Source organism: Periplaneta americana, chromosome 16 (genome assembly GCF_040183065.1).
Source record: "Periplaneta americana isolate PAMFEO1 chromosome 16, P.americana_PAMFEO1_priV1, whole genome shotgun sequence".
Classification (NCBI taxonomy): Eukaryota; Metazoa; Arthropoda; class Insecta; order Blattodea; family Blattidae; genus Periplaneta; species Periplaneta americana.
Window position 1 is genome coordinate 179,765,603 of NC_091132.1, and position 17,561 is coordinate 179,783,163.

Consider the following 17,561-nt stretch of genomic DNA (forward strand, 5'->3'; position numbering starts at 1 on the left):
AGTCTTAGACACAAAAATGAAAAATCTCCTATAGAGTGAATTTTATCTAAGTACTCCTTTGGGCAGCACTTGGTTAAAATCACTAGGGAAAGAATATTTATTTTGCACTAATTTACCTGACGAGTTACTTCCTTGGTTTGAATTGTAAATTATTTAAAAATAGCGTGTAAGTGGGTCTTAGACTAGAAATGTTTAGTTTAAATGTAGTTCTGTTTATAAGTACAGTATGCATAAGGGTGTAATTATTTGACTTATTTGAACTGTTGTATCAGTGAAGCGAGGTGAGTCAGTGAAGTTATGGTTTTACAGTGCAGTGAATAGTTCCGATCAGTGATAATTTATAGCGTCAATGAAATGTGTTCTATAGTGTCAGTGAAATGTGTGCTAAAGTGTCAGTGAAATGCGTCATAGTGCCACTACAGTGAGTGAGATGAGAATAAAGTGAAAGACTATTGCAACTTATGTAGGGCCTGTACATAATAATGTAGGTTGCAATGTAAAATTCGGTATTTTATTTATGTTTCATTATTATTGTGTTAAATTATATTGTGTATTCTTATTGTATTGTGTATAAAATTGTAGGCCTATTGTGTATTGTATAACTGTATTGTGTATTGTAAATATTGTTTATCATTTCTTTATTTGTATTGTTTATATTGTGTATACCACTGCCACCGGGTGCATGCCCACTTGCAGTGTAAATAAATACATACATACATCACCAATTAATATATACTATATCTGTTGTAGATGGAATTTATAACACTTACGGTCTTAGTAATAAAAACTCTATATACAGACGTTTAACTGTCTTATACTTATACAATGAGTAGCTCATTTATACGTCGTGTGTAAATTCCTTACTAATAATCACTACATACGTCGCGTGTAACAGTACAACTGTTGCACAGCTACGTCATAGTTTCGTCATTACTTCGTTACGAAAGATAATAGAATATCTGAGATTCTCTACTGCATCCGGTAGAGCGCTCTAGTGTGGCGTGTTAAGTATGGATAGTACAACTGGCTCTAATCGATTACCACACTATATTTTGGTCACAGAGTACAAGCTACAGCAATATTATTCTAATTATTCTGTGCTCTTTGGTTTGTTCTTCTTTGGTTACTAGGCAACCATCATCATAAAATGACAGTCGATACGAACAGCTGTTAGAGGGGCTGCCATTTTTTCTCTAAATACAACGCTTAAACAAGGGGTTTCGTGTATATAACTACGGCAAAGCAATTCCCATTGTATAGTTACAGGCTGTTTATACGTCCATCGCTTCTCCATGGTTTATTAGTAATGTTGTCTGTCTCACATCTGCATAAGTCTAGTATAAAAACTATACACGGTTTATTAGTAAGACTGTTGATCTATAAACACGCAAAAAGAAAAACATGTGAAAAGAGAGTTGCGTAAGATATTCGTTCACGTCTAAGCCTAAGAGTTCACGAAATTAAGTAAAATCTTTTAGCATATAGATTGTATTGAACAGGAACATCGTACGTCAAAAATTAATGTGAACGAAATAAAACTTCCCTTGATTGGTATCATAGATATTTTCCTGAATGTTCTGCAAAGACATCTTAAGTACGAATGCAAACTTCACAAGACAAGATTTAAATATCCTTTCATGTGGGATATTATTACTTTTCAAGATATTCAGATGTTTCTTTTACTCTCCTGTAAAACCGAATTTTTTTTTGACATACGAGTTTGCTTTACAACACCAGTAAGTAGTTATTTTTATATTGTCTAACATGATACATCCTACGCAGTATGTTACAACATATGGACTTATTATTTTGTGAAAAGAATAGGTATTTGTTAAAAGAGCCAAAATCACATTTTTTTTTTCGAAAATCACTTTCTTATCATATAATGTTCTTTGAGCACAGAGACATTGATTTATGTTACAAGGATCGACAAATGTCCACTGTAAGTGGCAACTAGACGGCATTCAATACGGTATCGCGATTTTTGTTAAAAGAAAAGAAGTGTAAGACATGTGCCCTTTTAACATACAACACAATGCAGTGTTGGAAACTTAGATGTTGGCTAAACGTTATCAATTGAGTTATTTTTGTTGAAGCTAATAATGAAGCTAGTGATCATTGTTGCAGTACATGTGTTCCACTCAACACATAACTTTATAAGACGTGTACATGCTATTGTGTTTAATATTTCATTACAATGAATTCTGATAGTGAAGTAGACGTAGTAATTTATACTAGTATTAAAAAAAAGCAAGGGGCTTACAAATCCGGACATTACACACCTAAATAGTACTTCCAGAAGAGGAGCAGCTACACAAATAGCTATTCATGTCACGAAAAATCTATCAGAGGCCATAGTTTGAACCTTGTGACAGATGTTGCGATTATGAAAGGTGTTCTACAAAAGCATTATCGAATGAACAGCATATTATGGCAATCGATTTAAATCTTTATTTTTTTTGTTCGGTCAAACTTGCCATTGTGGAAGTGCAACGAAACCTGTCCAAATTTATAATTTTAAAATCCAGTGGCAGAAATATTACAACAAAAATGCGTGGAGAAAGCTAATGCCGAGCGTGATAAGAAGGTGTTCCTTTGCTATTGGTGATTTGTGCCAGGTTATGACAAGGAGCGTCCAGGAATTATTATTGTATTATAGTTCATCACTGGGTTGACCACTCACGTCTTTGTTTTGCGTCATAATTCTCATAAATCTATTGAACTGTCTAGAGTTATCGCATTTCCAGAAGAAAAACTTTGACTGAGAAAGCAAAAATTTAATGACGCAGATAAAGTAAAATCATACATTGAAGATAACGTTAAGGTATATTTTTATTAGCAGGTTGAACATGGGACCAAACACTGATGTGAAAAAATCAAACCAATATAATATTATAATTTCACATTGTAAAAAAATTAATTTTAAATTGCTTTAATTCATGATGAAATGTTTTGTATATAGTAATAAATATTAATAAATCTTGTTTTTCACACATAACTCGTTTTTGTTATGTTTAAACAAAAACACCCTGTCAAAATACATTATTTGTTAAAAAGGCATAAGTCCAGCTAATTTAAGTGGTCCCAATAAGGGCATGGTTGATTATATTTCCAAATACACTTCTCACGAATGTGAGCTAAGTATAACTTCTTAATTTGCATTATTCAGAAAAATCATAAACTTAAATAATTAAGGGGATGCAGAGGTGAATATTTCAAAATCCACAAAATTTATCCGATTTTTTTGAAATTGATCATGGATACTAAGTACTGTACTGTATGTTATTAGTAATGGACATACCAAGTTTCAACTTTCTAAGTACAATAGTTCTGTAAATATTAATAATTTTTATAAAACTCTGTGACGTTTGATATAAAATGCTCCATGCACCATATTATAAGAAATTTTCAATATTTCTTTTTATTTATATGTTCAGAGAAGGTATATAAATAATGATAAATATTAGTTTATTATGTGAATAATATAGTAATACAGTTATCTTGGATTTAATTTCACACTTTGAAGGGAACAAAATAAAAAACTAACATCGGAATATGAAAATATAATGTATAAAGATAATAAAAATGGAGAAAACCAAATTTTCTTCAGTTTTGTTCAAAATTTCACCTCTGCCTCCCTTAAGGAGGAAATAGTTTTTTGTTTCTCCTGTAAAATTTGTCTTTCTGGACTTCGGCCCCTTTAACATTTGACGTATACTGGTAATGCTTGTAGTTGTTACAATTTTAATTCAGTGAAATAAGAATACCTATTGTAGATGCATTTCCTCTTTTACACAATACAGAAATCAATCATTTCCTTCTACATTGCATGGGTGTCCATGAAGAAATTACTTCTCACAGAAGTACTTGATCGTTGTTTCATTCTAGATAAAGCGAGAATTAAATTCTTTAAGAGGGAAAAAACAATAACCACACGAGTCTGTAGGACTGTATGTATTCTTACCTATAACACATTATATATATGAGCACTCACACTGTTTATGAATTATACATACAAGACAACGGAACTAAACGACTTTTATTATGAGTAAAGTTACTAGGCTGAGCTCTGATAGTGATAACAATGTTATAGAAATTGCTGTACAAAGAAGACGAGTCTTGTTGCCTTTTTAGAGACGAAGTGTGTGTTTCAAAATACGAGAAATTCATTAAAAATGTATTAGTATGAAAAGAGTATAACTTAATCACTGCCCACTAGAAATAAAAGATGAAATGGAAGATATGCTGATGTTGAACTCGACCGAATAGTCTCGACATACTTACATCTGGTGAAAGTCTTGTCTCCATTGTGCCAGCGTCACCACATGATCGTAGAGCTAATGGATCAAACTGAGTTCCATCTTACCACATCCATTACAACTAAAATAACTACAGCAGAAAGGTAGCGTTTGCTGTTTGTGAGGCGTTTGAAATGATCTTTACACCACTGACTTTAACATATCTATATGGTAACAAAGAGTTTATTATGTATAATTTAGGAGTTGATTGTAATTTGTAGGCCTCTGATCCTTGCTATATCTTAAACACGTTATAAAAGCACTGGCTGCTATGAAGATTTGTTACGGCATCTTCCTGATTGACATCAAAGAATTCTTATGGAAAAAGTGAGAATAAAAGCATAGAGTGCATACATGGCAATGATTATTACGCAATTTTAAAGAATCAGTATAAGGACCGTGACGTCATTGACGTTTTCGTAAGCTATACAGCGAACATATTGGACCCAGATAAGCCTACTGACCTATATGTAGGACGGCACACATATTCTCAATTTAAATCTAACTTTTTGACTCCCTTCAATTTGGCGGTCCTGTTGCTAATGTTACAGACATCTAAGAGAATAAAATTTGTGTTTACAGTTTATAAGATATTTTCACAAGAATGAATTAAAGTATTTAGTCTAAAATTACATTGTTGCAATATATTATTGTAGTTTTGATTTACATTGAGATCATAACTGGTTTTATCTGAATTTGCTCCTACATTTTGGAAAACTAATGCATACTGCTCATATGTTCCCTCTATTACGTACCGACCTATATGTAGGACGCCATTTATTAAAAAAAACCAATGCCATGATTACGCAATGATTGTTAAAAAACTTTATAAATGAATATTTTAAATACACTTTATAAGGATATGATAAAATTCCTAGTAAAAAAAGTTCCAGGCTTATCTGGGTTAATGTACTACAGTCCTCATATTTGTAAGAAATTGTATGGGAGTCAAATGACATAATTTACCTATAGAAATTTAAATTATTCTAGGTGGCTAGGCCCACCAAGTCCCAAAGTATTACTTTATCAACAAAACTTCCATACCTCATACAACACAACATAATATAAAAAAAACCATGCATTACAGAAAAAAGCCCGTGGTTTCATAAAAGTTCTTAAGAAAATGGTGACTACATTGCATTAAGGGGAATTGGACGTTATAGCATGCAAAGTAATGGTAAAAATAGCCTATCTTCAAGCAGTCATAAATGTAATACTATTTATCACAGCTATATCATTTTTTTAGTGACATGTGTATACATATTAAGCTTTAAAATGAAAAAAGAATGGTTAATCTAGTGTAAATCATACCCTTAAATTAATTGTTAAATTTAAACGCATTTTTATATAAATTCACTACATATCTGTGATTAGGTACACTCTATTCACTTATCGTAGCACACATTGATTTAAAATTTTGGCCACTTACTGCTAATAGATACTAAAACATACCCTACTAAAATTATTAAAATATCTGTAATACTATGGGCATAGGGCTTATACTAATCTTCAATTTTTTTTTAATTTATTCACGGTGATGATTTCTATAAGTCCTATGCCCATAATATTACAGATACATGAATAATTTTAGTAGGGTATGTTTTAGTATCTATTAGCAGTAAGTGGTCAAATTTTCAATTCAATATGTGTTATAATAAGTGAATAGAGTGTAACCTAGTCACAGGCAATGTAGTGAATTTAAAAAAAAATTGTGCTTAATTAAAAAAATTAATTTATGGATAAAGATTTACTCTTGAGTATCCATTCCTTTTCATTTTAAAGCTTAATATGCATAGACACATAGCTAACAAAAATGAAACACCTCTGATAAATAGTATTGTATTTATGAGTTATGACTGCTTGAAGATAGGCTATTTTTAACAATTATTTTTCCAGCGATAATGACCAACTCCCCTTAATCAAACATAACCACCGTATAGATTACAAAAAACGTTCGCGACGTCAACAATAAAGTCCACCCATCTATTTTACACAAAGAAAAAAATGATGCAGGATTACACAAGAAATGAAGTGTGTAATATACTGTTCTTTCAAAACTTCAAGTAACTGATAATACGAAAACAGATAACAATAAAGATATACAAATTATATATTTATTAATAATTATCAATTTTATGAGTCAGTAGATGTAAATGAAACAACCGTTATTTAAATAAGCAAGGGCCAAGTAACGCGGGACCTGGAAATATTACCAAATTGTATCAAAAGACATGGCTAGGAACATCACAGTTTTCAGATATAATAAAGTGCTATTAGAAAGCAATGATTTCAGATTTAACACCAGTGAATGTCTGTACTATTTACAGTATCCTATTCACTTTCATGATTTTTTATAAACATTACAACTTATTTTGTACCAGTATCGTGATTTTGTTGCAACACCATTGATAGTGCACATAACCAATAAAAAAAAGGCAAAGAAAGGAAAAGGCTATATGAACTCTGTCGAGAGAAAGATGTGTGATTCAATGGAAAAATACAAAAAATTATTAATTTCGTTAAAATTTCAAATTAACTTCCTAGTAAATAACATACATTACCATAATGGTTTCATTTAACACAGGAAATTGTTCACATAAGAAAATTACCAACTCGTTGGTGACATTAAAGATCAGGATGTATAAAATGTAGGATGTTTTAGTTCTTATCGTTTTACCTCACAGCCATGGAATTTACAGATGAAATTGACCAAATTATCAGGTTTTACAATTGAAGTAATGACTGATTAATAAAAAATCGACCATATAAACGTTGGAATTATCTGATTATTTGAGTTCTACGACTTTAAAACAGATTGTCATGACATTCTTGCAGCAACTGAACTTCAGATCTCGAAAGCTCAGTCAATCAGAATAACGAAGGATAAATCTTTAGAAATGAGGACTTTCACAACCTCCAATGATTTTGAAAAGTAGACGAAGAGTGCTGTTTTCAGGAAAATTGGGAACTTGAACAATATTTTCTTCTCCTGCAGATTTTAGTTGCATCAACAGAAACAGCTGGAAAGAAGAGGGCTTGCGATATATGATGAATTACCCTAGTTATTATTTAAAATATGACAGAATATTTCTACATTCCTGAAAGCTTTACTTAAAGTAATTTTACTTTTATTATTTCATTACAATAATCCCGTCACAGTTCAGCACCATATGCATTAGTGTTGATCGCTCTGCATTGATTTGGCTTCAATTCACAAAAGTGATCGTCGTTCATTTCGAAAACAAACGAATGATAAAACAATATGGCTACAAAAATCGTGTAGTTGAGAATTTCTCACAAATACGAAATGATGAAACTGCAATTAATCGTGTTTCCATTCATCCTGGCCAGTATCGAGTAATTATGTTAGACAGCAGTTTCATTTAGAAGGCTTGTCACTCCGTGGAGTAGTTCATTCTTTCTTATATAATTCACATCGAAAAACACTTCCCACAATCATCGCCTTTCAAAGATATCGCGAATGCGTGCAGGTGTTGACGGATTTTTAGGTTCTCATCGCCAAGAAAGACCAGAATAATTACATTACGAAGGTTCCTCGTCTGTGTGCAGGAGTTTGTTTTTTACGCCACTCGATTGAAAGAAACACATCACGTTTGACAGCTTTCTCGTCTCTGTGCACGCGTGCATAGCAGTTTTAGGGTAGACCACAGTCTAATACACAGTCCCGCAAATGCAACACTTTTTTTTTTTGCCAACATTCGCGACACTAGCGCCCAAGCGGCAGGCTAGGCACTTGTCATAGAGTTGATACCTCCGAGGACTAAAGTAAATAGAGAGCGCGTTCCAGCGAATAGGGATTATAAAGAATGGACACTCAGCGAATTGTCCTGTGTCTTATTTCTCTGTGCACCGGCGTATAGTTCCACTGTCAAGTGCTAGAGCACTGCCATCGTGATCTATAGAGGTTAGTGTAATTGAGCATACGCTAAGATAATAATTGAGTACAGAGTTGAGACACAGGATCCAAACAACACCTAACTTATTGCATAATCCAGTAACGCTTTGCTTCAAATAAATTCAAGTTAACAGCTTTCCCTCATTGCTCAGTGGCAAACTAGTTGTAATAATATATATTTTTTTTATATTTCAGATATAATAAATTCTATTATAAAATAATATAATACATTATAAAATTAAGTATCGATTTCGTTTAATATTTGTATATAATATAATATAGGTATATGGTTTTACGTCTCATAAAAGTTTTGTTTTTTCTTTTTCAGCGCTATCAAATCATTACATATTTTAATTGTTGTTGGGGTTAACGTCTCAACTACTGTATCATTATAAAGGAACTCTAGAGTCTAGACATTACAGTTAATGAAGGATTTATTATTTTATGGATCCAATTTATTTTATTTGAGTACATAATGTACCTAGATGTATTAATTGTATGTGTTATATTTCCGCTGTGTAGACTGCTAGCTGGTGTGATGTGAGCGCCAACTCTAGGGAGAAAGCAGAATCTGACGCTCTAGCTGGCTTGAAGGTCATTGAAATCGGTCCGGCTACATCAAAGGTACCGACGCGAAGTGTCCATTCTTTATAATCCCTATTCGCTGGTTCCACTGTCAAGTGCTAGATCACTGCCATCGTGATCTATAGAAGTTAGTGTAATTGAACATACGCTAAGATAATAATTGAGTATAGAGTTGAGACACAGGATCCAAACATCACCTACCTTATTGCATAATCCAGTAACGCTTTGCTTCTAATAAATTCAAGTTAACAGCTTTTCCTTATTTCTCAGTGGCAAACTAATTGTAATAATATATATAAATTTTTTATATTTCAGATATAATAAATTCTATTATAAAATAATATAATACATTATAAAATTAAGTATCGATTTCGTTTAATATTAGTATATAATATAGGTATATGGTTTTACGTCTCATAAAAGTTTTGTTTTTTCTTTTTCAGCGCTATCAAATCATAACATATTTTAATTGTCGTTGGGGTCAACGTCTCAACTATCATTATAAAGAAACTCTAGAGTCTAGACATTACAGTTAATGACGGATGTATTATTTTATGGATTCAATTTATTTTATTTGAATACATAATGTATCTAGATATATTAATTATGTGTTATATTTCCGCTGTGTCGACTGCTACCTGGTGTGATGTCAACGCCAACTCTAGAGAGAATGCAGAATCTCACGTTCTAGCTGGCTTGAAGGTCATTGAAATTAGTCCGGCTGCATCAAGGGTAGCGACGTAAGTGTCCATTCTTTATAATCCCTATTCACTGGGCGTTCAATACTACTCTACCGGATGAACGTGGCACCAAAAGAACAGCTCTCTCAGATCAGCTTATCTCGGACAAAACATTACACAGTATGCTGTACGTGTATGCAGTTTATTACAATGATTGTGGATATGACAGCTTATCCTAGAATGTAGTAAGATAAAAAAATGTTTCGGTAGATCCTAATTGAACAAGTGTCTTGTTTTAATGGCTTGTTTTATAATAAAACATGAAATAACTTAAAGACACGCCTGCTATAAATGTCTTATGAAATTATAGGATACTTTTATTGTCAACGTTTTAGTAAGGAAGTTGAAGCTAGAAGTTACTGAAAATGTATTAAGTAAGATTGAAACGAAGGAGTTGACAAAAGAAAGGACACTATTGATTTTTTTTTTTTTTTAATTTTAATCATGCCAATTTCTTTACGACATTTGACAGTAGTTTGCATTTATTAGTCTGACAAGTACCTTTCATTTGGGGGGGAGTGAAAACATAGGTTATGTAACTTTTATTGATCTGGAAACTGTAATAGTGTGAGAAAGTTGTGTCTTACAGAAATATTAAATATATTAGCCTTGATTTTGTGATTAACATCTTGACGGCTCTACCGAGCCTTATATTCTAGAAATTATTCATAAGTTCGGCAAGTTTATTTACTAGTAGAACTGGAATATAGGCCTACCGTGTCTTTATATAATACTTTAATTCACAGATTAATAAAAAATATAATTATGTAATCCCATAAAAAAGGAATAGGTCACAAACTGGTAGCTACTTATACAAAGAGTAATGGGAAAGAACATGATTTTTAGCTCTTTAGCATAGCATTAATGTTTGAAGAAATGTAACGAAACATGTTAACCCATTGTGTTTCAGAGTTTTAAAATTCCCTCGGTAATTATACGTAGGTAACAATGAAACTGGATGTCCTGTAGATTATAATTAAATCCTCACAATAGGCCTTATAACTAAATATAAAATAATAATAATAATAATAATAATAATAATAATAATAATAATAATAATAATAATAATAGGCTAGGCAGTGTGAAAATAAAAGCTTACAAATAAAATCATGACACAATATTTATTTATATAAAAACTAGAGGAAAATAATATTTCTACGTTATGTCACATAGATGGGATATTTATACAGGAATGAAAACAATTTAAATAACAGTGTAGGCTTAACATTTTTTTATTTTAATACAATGTATCCTGGTTTTGTTTGAAACCTGGATAAAACTCCTCTTGAATCAATTCATGTCCTTATAAATTATCTATGCTTTTTACCCATAATGGAAGTGGAAGCTTCAGTCACAAGCCTCGTGCACCTCTTAACTAGCTCAGTGTGACAAGGAAATAAAGAAAACTCCAACGTCGAAATTTCTAGATCATTGAGCAATACTTCGATGCCATTTTCTTGACATAGTTTTGAAAATTGGTGGTTCTGTAATTCAATTTTCGGCTAAACTAGCACTGAGGTAGTTACCTTTGTACTCAGTTTATACACCTTGCATATTCGAATCTGAGAAAGGTTAGGTTTGGTTAGTTTAGGCGTTTGTTATGCCTTGCATATACGATCAACTGCATATCTACAAAAAAAAAATCCTTCTAAATGAAACGATTTTCACTTCCAAAATCACAGGAACTACCTCAACGCTAGTTTCACCTAGATAACTTTCAGTTCATACATTGACGTATAGCCAAGGTGGGGGGGGTGGGAGACGAGCGGGTGCAATTATATGCCATTACCATTTCTGCAATTTAATAGGACACTGTAGTTACTTTGTTGAAATAACCTGAGACGTATTCGTTGAAATAACCTGAGACGTATTCAAGATTCGATTGCAAAACTGAAACAGGAACAAGAAACGAATAGGGTAATTTGGTAACTTAAAGTAAGGCTAGGCCTATTTGTTTTTCTGTATTTGAATTCGTAAGCGTAATGATGCGCATTCGATAAACACACACAAATCTACTCCTTTTTAAAGATAAATTGGTGGCAGTGAGGAGATCGTACACGCATTGAAGTTTTCCGAAATAAATATCATTAAATAACGTTATCGCGCTTTAATACATTGCAGTGAGGTTATTAATATTATCGTTAGTTCTAATTTTTTTGTGCCAAAATCAATCCAAAACACTCATATTCCACTAGACATACATTGGCCTTTCTATATCCCATATCGCTTCTGCTCTAGATCAGCTGATCGAACTCTGTTGCCACTATCCAGCAAGCCTTGCCCCATCTATCTATTTTATGTTCGAAGATTGATACAATCTCGTTCGGCCAGCACGTACTTTAAATGGATGCGAGGTGATATAATAACGTTTTAATCATGCGTCGGAATAAAGGCAATGTGTGCAATGACGAAAATTGCAATAACAACAAGTTTAAATCTCCGAATTTGCCTTCTTCAGATTCCCTAAAGACCAAGAGAAAATCGTAACTCAGTCATAACCAATAAACCACGTTGTAGGTAGCGTATAAAACATTTATTACTTATCAGTTACCTATTTGTATGTCAGGAAGGAGAGTTTAAATAAAAACAAAGTAAATACCTGTTACAGTATATTATTTTTTTGCAGAGATGATATGTGTAAACGTATAACCATTCCGATTTTGGATAATGTATCTACAGATTTCAATGCAAGTAATTCCATAATTTTTATATTCGTGTTTTTTTTTCTTTATATCTTTCAAAAGTTGAATGTTATATTGCATTCAAGTAGAGATCATGGTGTTAATTTTGCAAGAATTCATGGAGTATTGTAATCCTTTTGCAAAATATTCACTTATTGAATAAATCCAGACTGTGTCGATAAATTTCTGATGTGTTGGTGTAGATTCATGTGGCAGACGTATTAAGTTCTCAAGAAATAAAAGAGCCTTTTTAAATTTAATATAAAAAGCAATCTTTTCTGTAATAACTTGCATGACTGTTATTGGTTTTGATTTTACATTCCCAGTGATTATTTGAACCATTCAGAGCAGAAGTGGTGTAAGTCAAAATTAGGTAATGAGGTTTAAAGTAAAAATTATGTAAAATAGAGCGCAAAGTAGCAATTAATATTTCCTTCATGCTATTCACCTCACTACTAATAGTTTAATAAATTCAATATTAACTGCTACTTTGCGCTGTATTTTACAGAATGTTTACTTTAACCCTCATTACCCATTTTGACTTATACCACTTCTGCTCTGAAAATAAAATTAGGCCTACATTTTCTGAGTTAATTTAAGTTTCAATTTTTTCAACAAAATTGTGTGTTCATTTATTTGTTCTCACCTACGTCATATTAACAGTAAGTGCTCGTAAATTACGTATTATATAGGTAGGATATGTTAAAATTAAGCTTATATGTGAAAACTGGAAATGTAATGTAAAATGCGGTAACCTTACCATAACAATTTAAACCATAATATCAGCACTATTTGTGACTCAAAATAATAAAGGCAATAACGATTCTTAAGAAATGAAAAATAATGAACTTCATAAATCAACGTCTGTCATATTACGGTTTAAATCCTCCCCTTCTTTATTTTCAAGTTTACCTCAGCGGCCGAGTTTACCCTAATTTGCGGTATGGAAAATAGTTAATTTCTCAGGAAATAGAGAGAGGAGTTCACCACGCGATGTACCCTACGAGATATTCCCTATAATTTTGAAGCTGCTACGTAATTTTTACTCTTCTCACAGGAAATACAAAGTTCCAATGATTCATAAATATATTTAGGAATGAATTGCATTAACCGTCCACGTACGAACAATTATATCATTTCAAACCATGATACGTGATCGGCCCATGATTCAGTTGTAAGGAGGAGAAAGAATTACGTTTATTCCCAGCTTCCGTAACTTGTAGATTAACTGCGTGTGAAATTCTTCTAGAATTCTAAAGTAAAATTAATAAGAACCATATACACTTATGGTATAGCATAAAAATATAAAATAAATTACGCAAAACCAGTTTTCTGATGTGTTATCATATGTCGTGTGCACACTTTTAACTTGCCTCCTGCTAGAGGGCTTCTGTCGCGCACAGCTGTCAAATGTTGCCATATTTTATACGTATGAGTTGCGTGACTGTATGTATTAGACTGTGGGTAGACTCCAAGAAACACCGGATTTCAAAGGTTTCTCACCTCAGTGCGGGAGTTCATGTCCCCTTACGCCAATCGAATGCGAGAAACAAACCCAACAAACGTCGCATTTTCGCATGCAGGATTCCACGCTTTTTGGGGATCCGGAAACTGAGATCGTTTGCCACCTACACAGCATATCAAAGGTTTCTCGCCAGTGTTCGCGCGTTCATGTCTTTTTAGGCTACTCGATTTAGGAAAACATAACAATTACCGCATTTCAAACATTTCTCGCCCGACATTAAACAGGTTTCGCTCTAATGTGTACAAGTTTATGCCTTCTAAGACTACTGGACACCGAGAAACACTTGCCACAAACATCACATTTGAAAGTGCTCTCGCCTGTGTGATAGCGTTCATGGCTTCTTAGATGACTTGAATGCGAAAAAAACTTACCGCAAACTTCACATTTGAAAGGTTTCTTGCCTGTGTGATAGCTTTCATGGCTTCTTAGATGATTTGACTGCGAAAAAAACTTGCCGCAAACTTCACATTTGAAAGGTTTTTCGCCTGTATGCACGAGTTCATGCCTTCTCAGATTACTCGACCGCGAAAAAATCTTGCCACAAACATCGCATTTAAAAGTTTTTTCGCCGGTGTGAATGCGTTCATGGATTTTTAGATTACACAACTGTGAAAAACACTTGCCACAAACATCGCAATTGAAAGGTTTCTCGCCTGTGTGAAGGCGTTCATGGACTCTTAGACAACTCGACTGCACAAAATACTTGCCACAAACATCGCATTTGAAAGGCGTCTCACCAATGTGTACGAATTTATGTCTTCCAAGACTACTCGACAGCGAAAAACACTTACCACAAACTTCACATTTGTAAGGCTTCTCACCGTTGTGTACAAGTTTATGCCTACTAAGACAACTCGAGAACGAGAAACACAGACCACAGACATCACATTTGAAAGGTTTCTCATTAATGTGCACGCGTACATGCCTTCTAAGGTAACTGGAGTCAGAGAAACACTTAGCACAAACATCACATTTGAAAGGTTTCTCACAACTGTGCACAACTTTATGCCTTGTGAGACAAGTCGACGACAAGAAACAGTTACCACAAACATCACATCTGAAAGGTGTCTCTCCACTGTGCAGCAGTTCATGCCTTTTTACACTACTCGAATTCGAAAAACATCTACCACAAATATCGCATTCGTAAGCATTCTTGACTACACGCTCACGGAAATGCGTCGTCGATTTTGCCGGATTGGAGGGACATTCGTTAGACATTTCGAATTGCAATCGCTTATCTTCAGCAGTTCTGGCATGTTTTCTTGAGGAATCTGAATTCTTCGGAATCTCGCACACAGTCTCGTTCTCTTCATCTGCAATACCGTCGAATACTGATGATACAGACCTGTTTTTGGTAGCTGCAATCCTGACGAATATATACTATCAGACAATAGAATAATCGCAACAAATATTCATTAAAGTAATCAACTTCAAACCTAAACGAAACTGTTTCATCAGAGGAAACGTTACCAATATAGATACAATGCTATAAATAAATTATGAGTTATCTTGGAAATATCAAAATTGTCTCAACATTCTAGTCTTGATCTATACAACAAATCTTACGTGGAAAATACCATGTTTGCCAACTCTCAGTACGTAGGCCTTTCTGTTGAGAAAACTCTCTGTCTTTTTAAGTTGTGCAGAATAAGAAACAAAAGAACAAGTGACAGGAATGTGCTATTTATTAATATGAATAACTTTGTCAATACACTACAGCAACATCCGTCGAAAACAGTTGTTCGACAAAGACATCTAGAAACCTTGCACTACACAAGAATGCAGAGATACTTCAGCAGGTTGTAGCTAGCTGTAAGCATCTTTCGGAAACTGATTGAAGCAAAATGCTTTCTCTGGTTATTAGGCCTACATAGAGGAATACAACAATCATTTGGCATAGAGAGCCATTTTTAAGAGCATCTAAATAGCAACACACTACATAAATTCTCAATGTTTATTCAATGGAAAACAAATGGACATACAAAGGGCATGCCTACACATACACGCATGCTACCTGTTGGTCTAGTTCAGAGTTACAGCCCTTCTGAAGGTGCTTCTAGCCAGTTACCGGAAAGGAAGTTTTAAACGCAATAAACTCTCTACATAAACTCGCACACCTAACTCACCATTCCGTGAAAATCTCGTTGTCCTCTGCTGCTCCTTCCACCCTTGGCTCCTCATTCTCTGTGTCCAAGTCACTCTGCTCTTCCTAACACAGAGCCAACAAAACAGACAGATAGCACAATTTACATTAACAAAAGTGCATCGATTCCATATGACACAGAAGTGCATATAAGTCGTATTAGGACAGTAGAAGTTTAATTAACAGAGGTCTATTCTTGGGGCAGATATTTCATGGGGTAATTCTTTTCCTTATATAACAGCGTCGTTGAAGCTTTTTTCAACACGTGGCAAAATAAAAGTGTAATCTAAACTACCGTGACACACTCATATAATCGAAAGGTGTAGTTCCCAAAGAGCGCAGGGAATTTTAGGAGGGAACTACAGTAGTACTATAATATACAAATAAAAAGAAATTAATGTATATGCATAAATATATAAAGTACAATATTAAAAATTTTATATGCATTATTTTTGGTCAACAAACGGGGGAATGATAACTTGATGAATGGTGAAATGGTGCATGTTGCAAAAAGATAGAGAAGAGAAACAAATTACATATTATTCACTAAATGAAGTAACAGAATTTTTGTATTTGTATTTAAAGTTTATAATACAAATGTAAAATTTATTGATACAAAATAATTATATTGAAATTGAATGGGAATATTGAGAAACCCCACACGTCCAAAAAAGTGAAATTTTCAGGAAAAACAGAAAAACACAGCTACTCTTGCGTAATAATTTGAAGCCGAAAAAAATATATGCGGTGGATGAGTAGAATAAATATATGCGGTTAAGTAGAATAAGTCTAAGATTTTCAGTAGATTTCGTCCCTATGCAACATCTATTTTCCGACAAAAAAAAATATAAAAGCCGTTGGATGTGTGTTGTTTCTTTATATTTTGAACATAGGTTACATTAATTAGCAGAATGTAATAAAATATTACATCTTTACTCACAACAAACGGTTACTTTGCTAAACTGTCACATATCATCAATACAGAGAATTTCAGAATTCCTATTACAAAGTTCAAGGGGATGTAGAGGGGACTAAGTAGATAAAGTTTTGATTAGGAACCCATGTCCAGAAATGTATCGTAGAAAATAGCTGTAATGGAACAACTAGTAGTAGACTACTGTACTGTAGGAGATATTATCTATGAAGGAATAATTCAATTTCTAGTCACGAATTTGGTGGGTTTTTAAGCTGTTTATTTTAAGACACTTTATATGATATATTTCGTCGCAGCACATTTCTGTATCCGGTGCCACCATTAACATATTATTACAATAACACATTATTTGCAGTACACGTCTACACAAATACTCCCAATTATACTATGTACCTTTTTTGTTATTGGGTCAAACTCCCCTTCAGTATTTCTCCTATATTTCATTTGCTATTCTATTTGTTCCTTAATCCTAATATATCTAATATTCTATACTACTTTCACACCCCCTTTATCTCACAATTACTATTGACAAAAATCTCCAATTCAATTTATCTCTATAAATTATCATTTTGCGCAGCACCCATACATTTAATTATTTGTCCTATTTGTTCTTTGACCTTTTCTCCTATCTTTCTCTTATATTCATTTATTGTTCCAACGTTCAAATGTTAGTACTAATTTTATGCTGTCACTTGTTCACTTCTCTTAATCCTTTCTCACTATTTTCTCTCATTCCTAT

The 17,561-nt window shown here is 33.2% G+C and overlaps 1 protein-coding gene across 3 annotated transcripts in view; it reads right to left on the minus strand.

Annotated features, from left to right (window-relative positions):
- Positions 1-11,399: 11,399 nt before the first annotated feature.
- LOC138692111 (zinc finger protein 431-like) overlaps positions 11,400-17,561 on the minus strand; it is a 30,785-nt gene continuing 24,623 nt past the window's right edge. For 2 of the 3 annotated variants that reach the window (XM_069815068.1, XM_069815067.1), the window contains exons 3-4: positions 15,872-15,954; positions 11,400-15,111 (exon numbers count right to left, since the gene is read on the minus strand). In XM_069815068.1, the coding sequence (XP_069671169.1) occupies positions 13,962-15,111; positions 15,872-15,954 (1,233 nt within the window). In that variant the 3' untranslated portion in view covers positions 11,400-13,961. The remainder of the gene's footprint in view (positions 15,112-15,871; positions 15,955-17,561) is intronic. The other variant, XM_069815070.1, reaches the window with a different exon arrangement.